This window comes from Olea europaea, unplaced genomic scaffold (assembly GCF_002742605.1).
Source record: "Olea europaea var. sylvestris unplaced genomic scaffold, O_europaea_v1 scaffold1243, whole genome shotgun sequence".
NCBI lineage: Eukaryota > Viridiplantae > Streptophyta > Magnoliopsida > Lamiales > Oleaceae > Olea > Olea europaea.
Genome location: NW_019229866.1, coordinates 58,218 through 73,801, shown reverse-complemented (window position 1 = coordinate 73,801; position 15,584 = coordinate 58,218). Strand labels below are relative to the sequence as shown.

General features: G+C 34.2%; 1 protein-coding gene across 3 annotated transcripts; it reads right to left on the bottom strand.

Moving 5' to 3' along the window:
• Window positions 1-2,322: 2,322 nt before the first annotated feature.
• Window positions 2,323-13,738, bottom strand: LOC111374383 (vesicle transport protein GOT1). 3 transcript variants are annotated; one of them, XM_022997048.1, is made up of 7 exons: window positions 13,612-13,737; window positions 13,469-13,548; window positions 4,274-4,365; window positions 4,103-4,183; window positions 3,434-3,531; window positions 3,244-3,319; window positions 2,323-2,646 (listed from the first exon to the last, which is right to left on the bottom strand). In XM_022997048.1, the coding sequence occupies exons 2-7, from the start codon at window positions 13,494-13,496 to the stop codon at window positions 2,614-2,616; spliced, it is 408 nt and encodes a 135-aa protein (XP_022852816.1). In that variant the 5' UTR covers window positions 13,497-13,548; window positions 13,612-13,737; the 3' UTR covers window positions 2,323-2,613. The 3 variants fall into 3 exon arrangements, with proteins under 3 accessions (XP_022852816.1, XP_022852817.1, XP_022852819.1); XM_022997049.1 differs by lacking the exon at window positions 2,323-2,646 and adding an exon at window positions 2,665-3,024 and having other exon boundaries at window positions 13,612-13,738; XM_022997051.1 differs by lacking the exon at window positions 2,323-2,646 and adding an exon at window positions 2,665-3,009 and having other exon boundaries at window positions 13,612-13,738.
• Window positions 13,739-15,584: the final 1,846 nt, after the last annotated feature.

Genomic DNA, 15,584 nt, shown 5'->3' with positions numbered 1-15,584 from the left:
CATAAAATGAATTCCAAGAAATAAAGACTCCAATTTTATCTGCACCATGGCAGGAATGGATTAGAGACCTCTAGTAATGATTTTTACACTACGGTGATTGAAACTCGAACCCACGATCATGAACTAGGGCAAGGCCCTGTTTGTTTTTATCATCAATTCGCATTTTTCAGAAATTCTATTAGGTTAATTCTTGTGATCATCAGGCCCACACCCTCCCAATTTAAGCACCAAAATGGATTAACACAAAAATAAAGAAGAAAACTTATGAATTTTTTCAAGTACAAGAACTGTTGTAATTAACCAAGAGCAACTCCAGAACCAGGCCTTGACCAAGAACAATTCAGATGGCTTCAAGATTATTTCATGCTCATTCTCTGCTATATTCAAACATACTATGGGAAAATTTGTGTTTTCTATCAAAGTTGGGTGGCTTACGAGAATATCGAGTTTTAAATATAAGGAGTAGCGTATCTGAAACCCTAAATCATCAAAAACTCGAAATTTCCAAAATGAAATATGCAAGCATGTCGAGAAGGATTGTATGTTGAAAATCACTTGTTACATATGTACAATCAATAAAATCATAATTACAAGGAAAATTTAACAGAACGCTAATGTGGCAAAATATAAGTAGAATATTTTTTTTCTTTTTTTTCCCATCTTCTTGGGAGATGTGATATTATTTCCTTGATAATTTCAATAGAAAATTGTTAAAGAATATAATCTTAATATTCTTTCCTTATTTGGTCATGATTTATGTCTTAATTGTAACTTTCGCAACATGAATTGTTTCCTTATCTTATATATTGTCATATTTATTCTATAGAAAGATGAATCATATGATCTATTAAAGAGGGTCCTCATCTTTTGTTTTAGAATAATACTATCTATTTAGTTGACTAATTAAGACAAGAGTCTCGATAAATAGAAATACTTTTAGTTTATAGTTAGTGTTGTTGCAAATCCATCATGACTTACAAGTACTTGAGTAAAAAGTGTTTTTGTATATCATTAGCTCGAGCTCTAAGTCGATTTTTGGTGCTATGGTGTTAAGGGTAGACTTTTCAATGTCTCCCTTAAAATGTGGAATAATTGATTGTTGAATATATCCTTGATTTTGTTGTAAATGAAAATTCTAGAGACAATTCGTGAAAAATGATTTAACAACGTATAATATTTATTGGTGTCAAGTCATCTAGGCTTACGAGTATGAGCTTTTAAGACTATAGTTCATTCCGTATAGATAATTAATAAAGAACAGACACGTAAAGCAGATATAAAATATTTGTTTTTTTCTTTAGAAAAAAAATTTATACCACAATCTTTCTCATTTTCTATCTTTACTTTTTCCCAATGTATAAACGTATAATATTTGCTTCTTGTGATACTCGTTTAATTCTAATCCAATGTAACAACCATATCATATTATCGTATACGTGTTTTTGAATTTTAGTCATTGGTATAATCGATATATCGAATTAGATCCATTTATAAATAGTGGTCCCTCGTCAAGTTCACTAATTCAGAGTACAGTGTACCGTTATGAAACAAGTAGGTGTTTAAAGAGGAATGGATAAGTATTTCACCCGCGCCAACAACAACAACAATAAATTGCAGCTGCTTTCAATTCAGTGTTGGGGCGTGAACACATTTATTAGGATTTTAAATGTTGCTTGCTGCTCTGTACCGACACCCTCTTCAAGTGTGCAGAAGAAACACAACGGATTTATTAGATACCTCAAAGTACTTGACTATTAGCAGAGGTGGCAATGGTCTTGGACCGTTCGCCGACCGGGCAGATCAGCCTGTAAAAACTCGGCAAGCAGGCAGCCCGGCACCTATATTAACAGGACCTGGTCCTAGCCGAGCGCATAGCCTTCTTGATAGAAAATGACATACTTCAGGAAAACGAAGTTATTTAAGTCCTTTTTCCCAAATAAGTCCTACTCCGATGGCCCGACGAGTCATCTGCTTAAAAGGACCCTCCTGTAGTTCACCCGCCCTTGAATTATTCAGTCATTCAATACCTATCGAAAATACAAAGAAAAAAGAGCACTTCGACCCATCGTCGTTCTCAATCATTTCATGGCATCGGACATGGCTGAACTATCTAGGATGGGGGCGTTTAATTTTACACAAAGCAAACATTACTTTTCTGCTTCCATTTTGGAAAAGTGGGTTCTTTCCATTTCAAGAGTGAGCTACCAAAAATACCTCTCAAAACAGAACTCGAAGATGTGTGAAGGTTTACAACAAAACAGGCTAAGTCTATCGAGTGAGAATTCGCGTGCATCACAACTAAAAGTTCGAGGACTCGCTAGAAAAAACAGAAACGAAAAATAATTGAATTTCACAAAGTTAAAGCAAGATTTTCCCTTTCTCGTCCGGACTATGAGAAACTTTGTTTTTTTTACGGTGATATAATGGGAATACCTAAGGCTCAATCCCAAGTACAAATTACTTTCTTGGAAACATACAGTATATTATACTACTTGCCCCTTCCAAGTCTGTCCCCTTGACAATATTTTTTGAGGAAAGTTTTCACCTTGATATTCTGGTTTTGCCGTGCCTCTGATCAAAAGATCACTCCACGAGCAGAGATTCAATTTGGAGTCAACCAGAGCTCCTCCAAAATCGATTAATAAACTGAGAAGGGATCAGGAATCAGTATAATAGGCCAGCAATTAACATATCAAACTTGCGAGTCACAAAGGTATAATTCTGCCAAACATCCATATAAGCAAAGACAAGACGGGAAACAGCTGCCTTATGATTAAGTGCAGAGTGGAGAATTTTTCAGTCCAATGGGTTACTGAGAGAACCATATGACTTGAATTATTCAAACTTCGCAAACTTATACTCAAATAGACTTCCTTCAGTGTCTTTATACTCGAATAGCCTAGCATCCATATCTTGCTAGGCTATAGCTTAATGTGAACAGCTAACAATAGGTACATGCTTCTAGGCTCCATATCCTCCATGTGCAAACCATTCATGCAGTCATAATTCCTACACATTAATGCACTGAAATATATCGAAAATGTAACGAGGGTCAAGCCCACTTTGCACTCATTTACAAAGTTTAATGTGATCTTGACAATTAAGTTTGTAATCATACTAAACTGAAGACAGGCTTCATATAACATAATCAGTACAATAAGGAATCATAACTAAGCACCAGCAGAATGTATGCAGACAAAGAAATATATAGCAAATTGAAAAAGAAAGCTAAGGGTAACTTACCAGAATAGGATACTGTAGAATCCATCCAAATACTGGAATCTGATAAATGAAGACCTTGACAGACGGCCAGAAACCACTGTGAAGAACACAAAGGAAAATACTTATGAGCAGAAAGACATATCACACAAAGGAATTGAGACCAAATATTTTAACAAGAAAGCAACTCAGCAAAATCAAAAACCTAACTTACCTAAAAAGGACTATGCAGCCATACATTTCCACAATTATACCAACTACTGGCCAACGAACGAATATAAAGAATATCCCAAGTAGAAATGCGATGGAACCCTAGAGGATGAGAAGAAAGAGAGACAGAAGAGAGTGAGTAAAATATAAAACATCCATTTCCATTCAAATAGCTTGTTCAACACCCTTAACTCAAGCACGCAGTGTCTGAGCAAACTAAATTCAACTACAAGGCTTTGTTACACAACAAATATGTATTGAAGGACTAAACTCATATACAAACTGTGGGTGGGTAAATTTTACATGACCTGATAAATGGAAGGTGGAATCAAGACAGATTAAGGGAAACACTTATTTATATTTAGCATCATGTCAGTATTACAACAAAAGGGCAATTGTTTAGCAATATCATGAAAGTTTATTACTGACATTGACACCATTATGCAATGATATAAGAGAGTAGTCACTTTACAAGAACAATCCATAAAACAACTCAACCTCACAAAATTTCCATAATTAACATAGACAAGAATAAATAAGGGCATTCATTGTTGCCGCATAGTCAATTATATTTACAAATGCTTCATAGGAGAAGCATGTTGAAATTCCAGACATATACACCTCACAAGATTATCTAAAAGCTAACAGGTATTTTATACATTGTCACAAGTACCTTATAGTTACTTCTGTTTGTGAACAGATTCAATGTGGAACGCCAACCGAGTAAAAGGACTACACCAGCCAACCAAAATATCTACTTAAGAAAAATAAAAATCAGCGACTTATTTGACCTTCTACTGAAATAATAATAATAATAACAACAACAACAATAACAGTGTCTTACATTACCAAGAGCTAGCAAACCTCTGTCGAAAAAGAGAATTATGCCAAGAAAGGAGAAGAAGATGCCAAAACCAACGAGACCCAGGCCAATCTCTGAAAGTATTAAACAATATTACCATTGTTAGAGACAAAACATGAATAAATGTAACAACGATAAAAATCGACGATGACATATTTGAATATGCATTAGCAGAACAGAACATCAACTCCACTGGCCGTAGGTCTTAAGTAAGTATCTAGAGAAGCTGTTTCTTAATAAAATACTCAACATGGTTGGACAAGCAATCAGGCATTTTCAGTTTATCACATCAGATACACAGCAAATGTACTGAAAATGATTATCGAAACATCAAAATACATTACGGATTTCCAAACTCAATTCTAAAGCAGAAGTCAATTGTGAGCGCATCTGTTTTCAAGGTGTGTTTTCATTCAAGTTATCACTTATCACTAATGAACTCCATCAGAAAAATGCTCACAGATATAGCAAATCTACAAAGCTAGCCAAATTAAAGAGAAGGTACGATATCCCCTGATAAAAGGAAAGAAGAATGAACAACTCAAGAATTTAATGGTTCAGTCTATTGGACCTACATCCTTCACCAGGGATCTCCCAACAAATCAGCTCCAGAAGAGACTAACTTCCATTATCACTACAGCAGAATCAACCCCGTCTCACTAGTTGGTGTGGTTAACCAAGTTACAGCAAAAGCTTTAACTGACTCAATTAACTAATTCATAATATTCATATAGTTTGCAAGTAAATTTTCAAGAGAAAAACTCAACTGCACTATAGCTCAGTTCTTGTTTATCACCCCACCTATCAAATGCTTCTATAGAGGTTTACTTTATAATGATTTTACACAAATATTTTTTTTAATAGATAATCAGGTACTTTTATTGATCAAAAAAGAATATACAGGAAGTGTATTAACAATTTAAACAAGAAGGAAACAATAAGAAACTAGACAGTCATTCTATAGGATTAGAAGCCGTGGCATTAAACGAAGTATACAAAGTCAGATAAAACAGTTCTCTGATTTGATCTGTCATTCGTGTTTGGTCTTCAAAACAGCAACTGCTCCTTTCTTTCCACACATACCATACAAAAGATCCCGAGATAAAATCTCATACAAGCTTGTTATTCTTATCACGTAGTTTTCTCCTCCAAGTAGCAATACATCCTCTATACACTTAGGCAATACACAATCCATATGTTGAGACGCTAGAATACTCTTCCACAACCAACGAACACCATCACAATGAATAAACAAATGATCAATCGTCTCCCATCCCTCTTACACATAGCACCACTCAATTACATAGAACATAAAACTTAACAACATAAAAATCACTCCATTAATAGGATATGAAGGATGTGATATTTGAAATTTGAGAGAGCAAGTTTCTAATGCATAGAGTTGTATTGAAGTTGCAAAACTATCACATTCTAAAGAGCTACAAAGTATTTACAGCTTGATAACAGAAAAAGCAACCATTAAGTCATATATAGAATAATTTCAAATTTTGGACAAGCGAACATTAGTTACACAAGACTTATTAGGTATCACACATTTTACTACGTTGAAGTTGATAACCTCAAATATTTACATTAAAGTTTATTTAAAAATAACATGTGAATACGTCATAATCACATCCAAATTTTCAAAAGGTACCGCGCAAAAAATGGAATGACAAATCTAAACCTATTTTTAATGTCTAACACTTATATTTTGTCCTCGAGCTTGTTAAGTTAAAAGAATCCAATTCTTTTAGACTCATAAAATTAATAGAGACCAAATCTGGTTTATGTACCATAGGTTTTAAGACATTCTAGGTATCTAAAATAGTTTCTTTCAGGAGGGGAAGGAATGTACATCTAAAACCGTTCTAGTCACACCAGCTTTGATCCGGAAATCAGAAAGTTGTTTTTTGAATGCCTTGAACTTGATTTTAGACTATTAAAAGTATTTGTAAATGTGTGAATCTTGTTAAGCTTTAGAATTCAACAGCTGTCTGGGTCTATATAATAGATTGTTCAAAAGTATCACTCAAAACAGCTTTAAGTTGGCATAGAGAGAATAATTTTAGGCCAAGGAGAAAAATATAGAAGCAATCTAACTTCACCCAACCCAAAGGATAATTCTTAGGAGGAAGAAATGGCTCAGTGAGCTGTTGAAGGTGTCTTCAGGCCGAGGAGAAGATAAAAATAAAGAGGTTTTGCTAGTACATATCCAAAGGAAATGAGACGAGGAATGTTATAAAGTGAAGGCTGGATAGAAGCAAGAAAATGAATGTAGGAGGCTAGAGGGTTTGTGAAACTTAACAATGCAATGAAAAGACAACTACTAGAGAAGGAAAAGAACTTGCTCGCAGTAGTTGAGATGCTTTTTTAAGTTCTTTTGTCAGCTATGTTTAGCATAATGATGAGTGGTCTGCATATATTACAACAATCTTGTTAATGCTTTCATCTTTGATACCAACACATGGGGATGTAGCATCCCCTTATAGCAAATTTCAAGTAGCAATTTGATTTAAAAATAAAAACAAATAATAAAGGAACACTTCTTAAACACCAATAGACTGTAGTGCCCTTTCTATAGGCACACTATTTTACTCTCTTAACCTGTTTCCTTCTCTATAGTATTGGATGATGTTCATAGGATCAACATCAAACTAGATAATAATCAGATAGAATATGTAAACGAACGAATAAGATAATAATTTAAAGAAAGATGAATGTCATTGACACTGTTGCAACTGTTTCAATGTCCCTCTCTCTTCAATAAAATAACTTATAATGCCTAAAACAGATGACATTGAAATATAAGGGTAAGAGTCGTAAGACATTACAATTTGAGCCTCGTATTTATTGGCCTAAAAAGTAGGGCTGGGCAAATCTCCCAAACCGAACCGACCGAACCGTACCCGACGGTTCTTGTCAAGTTAAATACCCGAACGGATATCTGAATTGAGAACCGACGGGTACGGTTCGTTTCTCGATTTTAGACCAAGAACCGAAGAACCGAATCTTTCTAATTTTTTTTATATTGAATAAATCAAATTATTTTAATTTTAATTTTTTTTAAACAAATTAACAATTTCTAAATTCAAATTTTTGGCCCAATAACTTGTTTCATTTCTAATTTTTTAATTTTTGGCCCAATTGCCCATTTATTGTTTCATTTCTTAGCCCAATAAAGATCTAACCTACTAAATAACCCTAAACACCTACACTAAAGTGTATAACGCTATCTCGACTATTGCACTTACTGTCGCAGCCTTACTGACATTCCAAAACATATACAATCGCCGTCCGACATTGTGACCTCTGATCGAAGCTATGACCTCCACCGACCGAAACTTTGACCGTAACGGTCATTTGAACAAGGTAATCTACTAGTCTTTGACATTCCAAAATCATTGAATATATCATTAGTTGTATTTATATAATGTTATTATAAATGTTAAAAAAATTAATTATACCACGGAACCGAACCGAACTGAACCGAATGGAACCAAACCCGAACAGTTCCATAATTATATTTGGACCCGACGGTTCCATTTACTATATACCCAAAAATTTTGGTTCGGTTCGGTTCTAAACTGACCCGCGCCCACCTCTACTAAAAAGGTTTGACATGGATTTGCCTACGTTGAAATCATTAGCTATTGTTCTTAGATCAATCAAACACTTGCATCCAATTTAGGAGCGGGGCATTGTTTGCGTCCTCACAACTCTATCTTGTTGAAGATCAATCATCCTTGTTAGGGGACCACTAAAGCCATACTCTAAAACAAAACATGTTGCAAAGTTCCACACAATCTAAAATACCCAGAGGAAGCTCTCTGACACTTCTAGTCAAGATGCACATTGCACAATCATACCTGCACTTCCAAGACCAAAAATGCAAGGGCAATTCACTAAGTCCAAAATGATTAATCTAGCTAATCTGAATTTAAAGAATAATCTTATAAATTGCTCAACTTCACATAAATGATGTGGGATATTGCTCATAATATGTCTTATCTCTTAATATAAAACCATCCATGTTTCAACAAATAGGCTTGATAAACAAAGATATAAAGGTGGAATAAAGAAAATAAAATTTTTGGTTCGGAAATGGTGGATTAATAGTTAACAAATTAAACACTTAACATATAAAGTAATATGAGGAAATTGTAATAGGCCTCAAAACATGGTATCATTGATAAACTAATTATTCTACACCAGTTCTGTGAATTTGAAGTGTTAAAAAGCTCAAAAGGAAATCAAGAACAGTTTTATACGTTTCTTTAACCAGAGGTGTGCCTAAAGGAGGTGCAGTCTAGAAGACATTTCCACCCTTAACTTTCTTATCGATGGTAATCTCATATTATCCCTATTTTCAAGCGAGGCATTCACTATATCTGTGGTACATCTCTTGGCATGAAATACTAAATTTAATGGGTCTAAATTCCCTCTCAAACTACTAAAGGTTCAGTGCCATATTCATCAAGTTAGCATTGCTGGACTAAACCTATTCTGAAGAGGAAAGGTATCAAAACTAAAGGAATGGCAAGCCAAAGTCACAGCTATCAATGAAGCAAAATAAGTCTCAACACTAATAGCAGATAAATGGATTGGTGATCTCATGATTAGATAGATTGAGCAAATAAGCTGGAAAATACTGACAACAAAAATGAAGAAGATCAATGCAACAAGTGACAGCGAGAAAGGAGATAGTTGAAGTAAAAAAATGACGTTGCACTGAAAACTAAGAGAACAGACATACTTCCAGAAAAATAAGAGACTGATGTCTCAAATACAGATGGAAGTTGATTGCCCATTCAGAAGGAAGAAGAAAACAACAGGGAAAAGTATGTAATCTGGAAACGTAGATGGAGCCCCTTGCTACAGAGATGAGGATGACCTTTGCTTAGATGATTCAGACAAAGAGGAAAGTGTGTCTAGTGAAGAACAAACCAACATATGTCTTATGGATTTGGAGGATGAGTCAAAACAAGTACCTTCTAAAACTGATGACCTAAATCCTAAATGATATAACGCTATAAAATGAATCTACTAAAAGATTTTAAATTAAGTAGCATATTTAAGAAAAGAGCTCTAAACTCAATTTTGTCAAATCTTAAAATGTGAAAGTGCATGCTTGTATATGACATATAACTGTTCAATTGGATAAGATATCAGTTGAGCATGCTAGATGAGAAGCTATTAATTTTGATTCATGCAAAACATGTGTTGATTTAAAACAATTTATATGGTCAGATGCTGAATCTAAATCCTTGATGAAAAAGTGTGATGTCTAACAAAATGATCATAAAATAAAATAAAAAGGAGAATTTGGGTAAACTTCCAGGTGTCCAAAAAGACCAAAAGATCCAAAACTTGCCCCTTGGTCATGGGTAATATTAGGTATAGTTACGCACAAACGCGGGCATCTACACACAATACAAAATATAATAGACGAAAGAAGGTTTGATATCTAAACAGCATCATGAGTAACATAGTGGACCCTATAAAATAAAACCCAATTTAAAGATATACTACTTTAGTAGGTAATTGATTTGGAAGAAAAAATCAACACAGAATACCATCATGCAAGTCTTAAAGAGCAAGTATGTAAATTCCAAAAATATGACAGGCAACAAGGACCTCTTCAACAAATTCACTTCCAAAGAAATAGGAACAATCAATTTTGGATAGGGAAAATATGCATCCTCAATACAGGTAATATTGGGAAATTCCTTATTGGCTAGGGAAAAATAAGTATCATCAATACAGGTATATTAGTAAACTTCCTTCTTCTTTTGCATAATGTTTTATTTATTGAAGAGTTTAAATATAATTTGCCAGAAATCATTAAGTTATATGACTAATTTTTCAAACTGAAATCCATAAAGATATGTAGTTGATTGAAAAAGAAGAAAAAAATTGTGTTTAAAGCACTTACATAACAAAATATTTATATACACCCAGAACAATACTTTTTTCCAATCCACAATGCTAAGATGCTAATCATACAACTAGAACATAAAAAAATACCGTTACCAACTGATACGTGATGCCACATCACCAGTGTGAAGAATTGTCAGAACTGTTACATAAGGGGAAAAGACCCAAAATAGAACCATCTCATTGTCTTCCCTACCAACTTCTTAAATACCTACCACAAGAACCCTACTACTAAATATACTACCACCATCAATCTTCAGTGAAATTAATATCTTTTTCCAAGTCAGAACACCAGTTATTCCACCAAATAATCTACTTTTATAAACCAGAAACCCAACACCATCCGTATAACCACAACCATACTAAGTGAAAACCTAGAAGTCAAAATTTAAAACTACATTCAGATGTGATATAGGACTTCAACTTCTATAAATTAGATGCATTAAAGCTTTGATCTCATATTAAGGAATCATAATGTTGCTTCATAGCATTCATCCAATAGGAAGCTGGTAATAATTATGGTGGTAGAATCATGCTGATTAGGAGAGGGGTGGTGTTTAATCTTCAGTGAGGGAATTAGAGAGCAAGAGGTGAGGGCTCTGTTTATCCCTTGGTGACAGACTGAGAAACTAGTGGACATGATGGAGGGAGATGCCCTGACTACTTTCTGAAGGCGTTCATGAGAGTGGGTTTAGAGTGGAATTTGGCTTGAACATTAAAGAACAATGATGGTTCTCAATTAATCATAATAACTTCTTAAGTTGTAGCTCAGACATGATGACTGTGTGTGACGCCATAGAGGTGAGTAAGGTTTACTTTGTACACTTCAATAAAGTTGTAACGACTCGAGCCCCGTGTCCAACTGTTCTCTTACTTACTGTCCGCTTTGGGAAGTCCAATTGTTACTAGAATTCAACTTAAATCTCTCTTAACGGAAAGTCATGTGTTCAAGTCTTGAAAAATGCGACAAACAGTCGCGAGGGTAAGAGGAAAGATTCCCTCCCAAAATAGACAATACGTAAGAGAACGGCAGGACACGAGGCTCAATTGTCGCAAAAAATGTGTATTTTTTTGTAACTACCCAACCTCTATGCCTAAACCGTTATATCATTTGTACTGTCAACTCTAGGAGAGCTAAGCCTATCTTATTTCTCACAAAATTTTATCGCAACTTCAGAATTCAAATATACATATGATATAATGGCTTGAGTGTAGAGGTTGCATCGTTACAAAAAATGCGCATTTTTATAACTTGTCTAATTGATACTGTGATTCAACTTAAATCTCTCTTAAGGAGAGGTCATGTGCTTGAATCCTGAGGAACGCGCATTTTTTATAACGATCCGAGCCTTGTGCACAATCGTTCTCTTACGTACTATTCTCTCTGGAAGAGCATCTGTCCTCTTAGCTCTCACGATTTTCTGTTGCGTTTCCTAGAATTCGAACACATAACCTCTCCTTAATAAATACTTAAGTTGAATACTTAAGGTCGTATGTTCAAATCCTAGGGAACGCGACAGAAATCCGTGAAGGATAACAAAGACAAATGCCCTCCCAAACGTACGAAACGTAAGAGAACAGTCGGGTAAGAAGCTCGGATCGTTATAAATTAACATCGTCTTTAAAATTAAAAAGATGTAGACAAACCACTAATAGCACTAAGCACTTCACCTTTTTAAAATGAATGTGTAGAGCGAAATTGCTGGACATGAAATTCTTGATTGCAAATCCAAAGACTTAATATATTCACCCTTTTTCTTTGTAAAAATCAATATTCTATAGAAGAACAGAGAGAGACTAGAACAAAAGAATTACTCGGAGGAAAAATAATGTGACATAATACTGCGAATCCCTTGTGTCTATTTATAATGAATTGATCGAAGGGTAATCACTTCATTTAGGAGGTGGTGTCTATCCCAAGCAACTGAATTTGACCAAAATTTATCAAACAAATTTTGAAATTATCTGGACGGTCATATCATACATATCTATACACTTGACTGCCTATACACATGGCCTGGTAAAGATGGAGTCCTAATATGAATTAGTGATCGATTTTGAATGGGATTAGTATTAAATTAGTTATAATATAAAGAAAATAAGATAAAGGGTTTGTTTATTATTCAAATTAACAAAGGTAATCCATTCTCAATTATTTTAAGTGGCTGTGAAAGCTTAAGATAGTATAATTCTCAAAAAATTCTTTAGCCATAATTTTCTTGGATCAACTTTAATTTAGTTTGATTATATCCAAATTATCTTTTTCTCAAATCTAATATACATGATAAATTATAAGCTATTATACGAGTCAAATATTACTATGGTAATTTAGTCTAAATCAAAACTACAATTATGAACTAAGTAGTTTTCTTCATTGGCTCTAACTCGAGTTTAACTTATCCAAATAAACTTTTTCTCAAGTCTTGTGAGCTTCAAAATGAGCCCAATATTGATAGGGTAATTCTAATTCCTTCAATAGTTAACTATTTGCCCCAATTAAATAAAACTATAAATTTAATACTTATTTCCACTTTAGTCCCTCAACCATTAAGGAAAAATCATATATATCTATTTAACTATAGAGCATAACAAATTGACTTGCATAAAGACTTGACTAGACATGGCATTTCTATCAATTGACAAATAAATTATATGCAACACAACTCATAAAATTTCAGGGTTCTACAGAGGCATTCCACTACTAAACCCGCATCTTTTTCTTGTTGAATTCAATAAACATAATTAACTATGGAATGTTTAAGAAACCAATTCTGAAATTTCCATTGCATACAAAAAGGAAACTTAAATGTTTGGTCCAGCTTGTTTGCCATTTATATGACAAGAAAATATGAATCTACTCAGAGCTCAGCATGAATAAAGATCTACAAACAATAGAGAACTGAAAAACTTATTAATATATGAAGAAATTGTGATTAAATGATCATTTTTTAACCTAAATAAACAATTCCAGTTTTATTCTTTTAATTAAATTGTGATCCCACCCCCAGATTCTCCTTTATCCTCTTATCTCACCTTCGCGCTAGAGCATTTGCTTAGCGTCCAAACAGAGCATTATTGCAAATTATCATACAGAGTGCAATGAATACCTCAGTCACAGAATCCCAGCACCATTTGAGAAATCATTACATTGCAATACACAAAAAAATAATAATAATAAATAAATAATAAAAGAAAAAAGGATAATAATCCTAGTACGTAAAGGAAAAAATAAATACTCACTTTTTTGTTCAGTTAACTCATAAGCCATCTTGCCGATGCTTTAATTTCTTCGCTAACCAAATCGAAAGGGGCTTCACAAACTGCAATAATCATCTAGTAAATGTTAAAAATTTCAATTGAATAATCAATTTTGAGAGAAATACCTAGAGAGACGCCACCGTAGTTGTGCTTTATCTGACGTTAGATTTTGAATGGTGCGCGACTTTATACTTCCTTCGATTTGTTCCATCTACTACATTCCCCAATTATTCTTTCTTTTATTTTATTTTTCTTTTTTTCTACTTTAGTTGGGTTTAACAACCACAATCGATCCAAAATTCAGGGTAATTGGCGCAAAACGTCATCACCTTTCATTTTTTGACATTTTTGTCCTTATTTTAACCTTTCATTGGACCAAAGGTACTTTTCACTGTTTTGGAACGTAAAATGACAATTATACTCTTTTATTTAAAACAAAAACCAAAAAAAAAAGAGAGAAAAATTCAAAATAAATTGCAACCCTATCCCTAAACTTTTAAAAAAGTGCAATTGAATCCACAATACTCCCTCAATCCATCACAACTAAGATTTTAGAACCACCACTTATGAACCACCAAAACTCTACCCTCCGGCCACCTTAGACACGGGACCAACATACCATCTTGAAGCCCACACTTCCATCTTCGTAACCCACCCAAGATCCGACTATAACTCCAATCAATTTGGCTGGAAATTCAAGCCAAAAGAGGTTACCCATGCAATAAACTGTGGCCAGAATTTTTACTTCCGGTGACACCCATGCCCTACACAACCGCCACTTTGGCCGGACTAACATACCACCTTGAAACCCTCACTTCCCTCTTCACAACCTACCCAAGATCCGGTCATAGCTCCAATCAATTTCCTAGAAATTCAAGCCAAAATAGGTTACTCACACAACAAACGGTGGCTGGAATCTTCACTTCCGGCGACACCCATGCCCTACACAACCTCCAGATCGATTCTACACACTAAAACGTCCCTGTCCATGGTCTTCAAACATCCTTTAATGCACACAATCAAACCCAATCGGCTGAACTTTGAACACGATCATTGTGCAGCTTTCAGGCGATTTTTTTATGTCGGTGGTGGGACCCATGATCGCGAACCACCACCTGAGATACCTACACCTCCTTGCGCATCCAATGAGCATATAGGTCTTCCCTATTGTTGCCTGGACATGGTTATTCATTCAGAAATCGAGAATTGAAACCTAACCTGCGCGAAGGAGAATTTGTACCATTAGAATGAAATTAATGGAAGCTCATTGAGTGTATGTGTAGAGGGGAGTGAGGGCTTTTCGGTGATATAGAGATCCGGTGATTTGGACGGTGGTTGGCCGAAATTTTTTGGCTTGAAAATGTCAAAAAATGAAAGGTATAGACGTTTTCCACAATCAACATGAAACGTTGGGACGTTTTGTGCCAATTACCCTAAAATTTATGTACGCGTATGACATAATTTTTATTTTTCATTTTACATTTTGTAAAAGAGCTAATTTAAAAAAAATTGAGAATTAATTTCTAAAATAACTTTTTTCTTACAAAATTACTTTTAAAGAAAGTATATTGGACAAGTTTCCTATAAATTTTATTTTAACTAAAAGATGCATTTTTATAAAATTAATCAAACAATTTAAAAAGTAACTTTTAAATTTTATATGTTCCTTTTAATTTTTAATAAAAGATGCCAAATAGGCCTTACATATTTTAAGGATAATAAATACTAGTCATTTATTTATTCAGTATATATTTTTATCTATTTATAAATTAACGATTTATGAATGTGGAAATTACAAAAATTCAGGTATTTAAAAATGACAATACAAAAATCAGATTGGAAGATTTTTTAATCAGAAATCAGGTATTATATATTTATACCCACGCCACCCAAACAAACCCTAAACAAATTCAAATCCTCGTCTCTCTCTCTCTCGGAGCCCTCTTTCCCTGTACCCCATTTAATTTCTCTCCACCCATTTTTTATTCTTCTTCATCGTCTCTGTGTATCATTCATCGTCGGTTCCATCAATCGCTGGTCAGTCTACCATATTTACCTGACGTATGCTGTGGTGATGCTTGGATAAGAGCGCCGCTGC